Here is a 4,766-nt window from a genome sequence, read left to right as displayed (position 1 = left end):
GATCCTAGCAAAAACAAACAAAAAAGAGTAGTTTGCCCTCTACCTCCTTATTTTAAGGTAGTTGCTTGATTTTGAGATGCTAGAGTTAGTGGGATTCCAGCTGCATTTACTTGTCTACACTTTGGCTATTTTTATGTAAAATGAGAGAATAGCATCTGCCTGTTGGGGCTATTAGGAGCCCTGGTGGTGTAGTGGTTACACAGTGGGCTGCCAACTGCAAGGTTGCAGTTCAAAACCACCAGCCACTCTCTGGAAGAAAGATGAGGCTTTCTATGGTCGTGAAACCCCTAAGGGCAGTTCTGTTCAGCCCTACAGAGTTGACATGGAATCAGCTCGATGGCCGTGAATTTGAATTGATAAAGCTGTCAAGAGCCCTGGTGGTGTAGTGGGTTAGATGGTATTGGGCTGCTAACTACCCGGTCAGCAGTTCAAACTCATCAAGTCCTCCTCAAGAGAAAGATGAGGCTCTCTGCTCCCATAGGTCTTTACAGACCGGGAGACCCCTGGAGAGTAGCTCTACCCTGCCCTGTGGGCCACTGTGAGTTGGAATCGCTTCAATGGCAGTGGGTCATTGAGCTATAAGGAAGAGTAAATGAATTACTACATATGTATCGAGCGTTTGATCAGGACTTGGCACAGATGAGAGGGCCTCAAAAAGCTTGTGGGGAAAAATGAAAAGATGGTGAAATTTCTCCACAAAATTTTCGAAGCCCCCTTGTCTGAGAGCCCAATAAATCTTAGCTGCTGGTATTACCAGTGGTCAAGGTATTCACATCTTCCCCTGCAAGCCTCATGTGCAACAAAGATCCTTAAGCTTTTGCTTCAGCCTATGCTCTTATGAAACCACCAGCCGCTCCTTGGCAGAAAGACGGGGCTTTCTGCTCCCGTGAGGAGTTCAGGTGTAAAGATCTCCAGGAGCCGTTCTACCCTGTCCCACAGGCTCGTCGTGAGTTGGAATCGACTCAGTGGCAGTGAGTTTAGTTTTGCTGTATGTTCTTAAAGTTGTGTTAACCTCCCCATATTTTGCAGACTATTTGTCGAAAACCAAAGACCTCCACCGATAGACACAGCTTGAGCCTCGATGACATCAGACTTTACCAGAAAGACTTCTTGCGCATAGCGGGTCTGTGTCAGGACACTGCTCAGAGCTACACCTTTGGATGTGGCCACGAACTGGACGACGATGGCCTCTACTGCAACAGCTGCCTGGCTCAGCAGTGCATGAACATCCAAGACACGTTTCCCGTCAAAAGAACCAGCAAGTACTTCTCTCTGGATCTCACTCACGATGACGTCCCAGAGTTCGTTGTATAAAGCCCTCCTGCGAGCAGCCTGCTGTTGCCTGGGGCTGTGTAAGCCATGAGTCTTTTCTCTCTTGCTCATGCCGTATTTTCTTCACCCCAAACTTAGCTCTTCCTTTGTATTTGTGATGGAAACAAAAGCCTGGGGACAATTGCACTTTAAGTATTATGCCGAAGTGACATTAACCACAGAGACTGGGCAGCGACACGGATGCGCTACTGTTTACCAAGCTCTCAGAATTTGGGACGGTGGTATGTGCTTGTTCGTTTGTTTTGTTTTCCAGATCGATTATGCTTAACACCACATCATCCGTCAAGTGAAAGATGGTTTGGATTCATTTGTAAGTTTGTTGTTGTTGATGTTCTTTGTACTTTCTTTTTTCACCACTCCCTCATGAAATGCATATGTTTGAGGGAGGAGAAGGTAGGGTCTCACTTCTTTGTGCAGAGAGAACATTGCCTACTTACATAGCCATTATTGCCTCACTCGGGCTAGCCCAAAGGGAACTCTAGGAAGTGGTCAAAGTCATTTGGGTCTAGAAAGCCAAAGATAAGTGTCCATGCCAGTCCAGAATCAAGAAGACGTGATTTAAGCAATAAGCAGAAGGCTATGCATGATGCGATGCCTTGCGACTCCTTCACGCCTGGTCAGTGCCATATCCCCACGTCGGTCGTCCAGAAAGCTCTAGGACTCCATGCAGTTCCTCATCCAAGTTCACAGATCAACTATGCTCACATCACAAGGTGTATTGTGAAGTTTACAGAACTGTTGTTAAAACTGTGGAGGTGTATTAGAAGATGTTTCTGCTCAGCGGCGATTTTTTTGCTTGCTTATTTTTAATCACTAACAAATTATGGTGATCCTAGTTTCTGCTCAACCAAAGTACCCTAACTATATGCCTGTGTTATCCAGATGGAAATGCATAGAGTGCTTACTTTCTTCACGTGGGTTTCTGTGACCCTTGTGTGATACTTGTCACACACCTGGAGTGAATGATAGCAGCCTTGTGCGTGCCTGCAGACAATCGACTGATAGAGAGTTAGGGTAACTGTGTGCCCACGTGTCTTTTGCTGTGATTCTCAGCCCTGATGGTGTAATAGAATTATTTGGGGAGCTTTGCCGGGCTGGGGAAACACCAATGCCTGGTTCCCACCCTACATCAGTTCAGTCGGTCTGATGGTGAGGCCCCTGACAGAATTACCTGTTCTTTTAAAGTTCACCAAATGGATCTCCCACGTAGCAGGATTGAAAACCAGTGACCCAGAGGATGTTGCTTTGTTTTGAACTCATTTGGAAGGAAGAGTATGCAAGAAACACAAATATATCCGAAAGGGCCATTTTTAAGTCAGTTCCTTCGGTGCTGCCGTTGATGGTATGTCATGACCCCAAGTCAGGAACTTGCTATTAACCTTTTGCTATATGGAAAATGTACTTCACACTTCAGGAGAGAACTTCCTAGCACAATGTCTTTCTATGAGAGGTTTTTAATGATTTAGTATTTTACATTTGTTTACCATATTTTGATACACCCTATTTTCTACCTGCCAGGTTTTATTAACAAAACAAAGCAAAAGCCGTGTATTATTTTCTAAAGAAAGTCATATTTTTATACAAAATTATGTTTTCAGGTAACAGAAATAGACTTAGGGTACAGCAGAGCCTAAGCAGTGTTACTCATCGACGCGAGTCAGTATTACAGAACTGAACAAAGGTGAGCGCGGGGCGGAGCCCACCCGCGCTGCACCACGCGTGCCTGTGCACGATGTGACGTGGTCAGTGTATCCGCCAGAGACCTTGTCAGATGAGCTCAACCTGACCTTACTTAAAGGGAGAGAAATGGGGGGGCGGGGCAGAGGAGATTCTATAGAGATCTATAGTCATGAATTATTTTGCTTTGATCGAAAAAGAACCAAAGTTTCAGATACCAGCATATGTATAGATGAGTCCCATTCTCCGCGTCACAGGGTAAAAGTCTGGCGGGACCCTCTGTGACGAGTTTGTCATTGCATTACCGTGTCTTACAGACGCTCCGGGGGCAAACCCTCGAGGGCCACAGCATGGGGCGGTGCATTTCTTTAGCTCTTAGTTTTTCTTATAAACATGAAGGGTGGGCTTGGAGGCGGGGTCATATTTAATTAAGCAAGCAGGGCTTTATACTCTTCTTTCCTCTCTCCTTCAGCCAGAGTCAGGGTGCAGGGTTTCACCAGCCTGGGGGGCGGTTTGCACACCCACTTCTGATTGGATTCATGGGGCGCCCTGTAGGTTTTCCAGATGAAACATGCTAAGGAGCAGTTTTGCTTTTTGACCCACTGTGTGCAGCAGAATTTCATATATATGTATATCTGGAAATCCATTTTGAAAAAAATTACATTTTTGTATTTGGAAGTTGTTCAAAAAAAGAAAGAAAGAAAAGTGTAAAGCTGTTATTTATTCTGCCTTTGTTACATGTCCATTGCTAGCCAATATACCAATTTGGTATATAATGCCTCTATACTCTTGACATTTGTATTTGCAACAATGAGCTTTATATCAACATAAACTGTAAATAATCCTTTCTGTGAAAGGATCATCATATCAGGATGATACCAAACGTGTGTTTAAAAAAAAAGAAAAAACTGCATTATTTTGGAATTATTTCTGATAGGTATTTCGTGGTAAGATTAACAGTCAATAAAGTTACTTTTTATTTGTCTTTTGAGTGTCTTGTTATTATTACACCTCTTAATTAAGCAAGAAGCAGGCGAATGTTCATCTTTCCTATAATGGAGCACATTCGCCGGCAAGCCCAGAGGCCCAGTGTGATGGAACTGTGAACCCCGAGCCTGTGCTGCGGGAGCCAGCGGAGCGAGCGCCTGTCCATGCACTAGGATTACAGGTGCGCACTCCCACAGAGGCCCACTCGGTCCCTGTGGGAAGAGAAGGAGCTAAGGCTCCATGCTGTTGAGAGGTGGTGGTTGTCAGCTCAGGACTGGTTTCCAAATGGTGGAGCTGAAAGAGCCCTCATTTTCAAGATCTAACAACAATAGATCTATATATTCTTATGAAAATAACGATTGTGACATACTCTTCAAATAGTATTGGAGTGCTGGGTTTCATTTAAAAAAAAAAGCGAGTAAAGTAGTTGCACTTAGAAGCATGCATTCCCAAGGCTGGGTGTGAGGGCAGCTGGCACCCATCAAAGCAAGAGCCCCGAGCCTAGAGCCAATGGACAGGATGCAGAGAGCCCCACCTCTATCGCTACAGGAAGCTCTCGGCCTTCCCTTTGCTCCAGGTGTCTTGGCTCCAACAGGGGCGTGATAATTCAGGGGACTGTGGGAGGGTTATGAAATAAGGTATTGAGTGTGATAATCCCCCCTTGGGATGGAGGTGGGATAGAAGAGGGTTTTCAAATCTCTGAACAAACATTTTTTTAAAAAGCCTTTTGGAAGCCTACAGTCCAAAACAAACGCTTTCTGGTGCGGTGG

The 4,766-nt window shown here is 45.0% G+C and overlaps 1 protein-coding gene across 2 annotated transcripts in view; it reads left to right on the top strand.

The window, feature by feature from the left end:
• FRMD6 (FERM domain containing 6) overlaps nt 1-3,994 on the top strand; it is a 78,988-nt gene extending 74,994 nt beyond the window's left edge. For both annotated transcript variants that reach the window (XM_004698585.2, XM_004698584.2), the window contains exon 14: nt 1,030-3,994. In XM_004698585.2, coding sequence (XP_004698642.1) covers nt 1,030-1,314 — 285 coding nt within the window. In that variant the 3' untranslated portion in view covers nt 1,315-3,994. The remainder of the gene's footprint in view (nt 1-1,029) is intronic.
• The last annotated feature ends 772 nt before the right edge of the window (nt 3,995-4,766 follow it).

Source organism: Echinops telfairi, unplaced genomic scaffold (assembly GCF_000313985.2).
Source record: "Echinops telfairi isolate 266 unplaced genomic scaffold, ASM31398v2 ScPeMD7_18;HRSCAF=68, whole genome shotgun sequence".
Lineage (NCBI taxonomy): Eukaryota > Metazoa > Chordata > Mammalia > Afrosoricida > Tenrecidae > Echinops > Echinops telfairi.
This window is presented reverse-complemented; position numbering and strand designations above follow the sequence as displayed.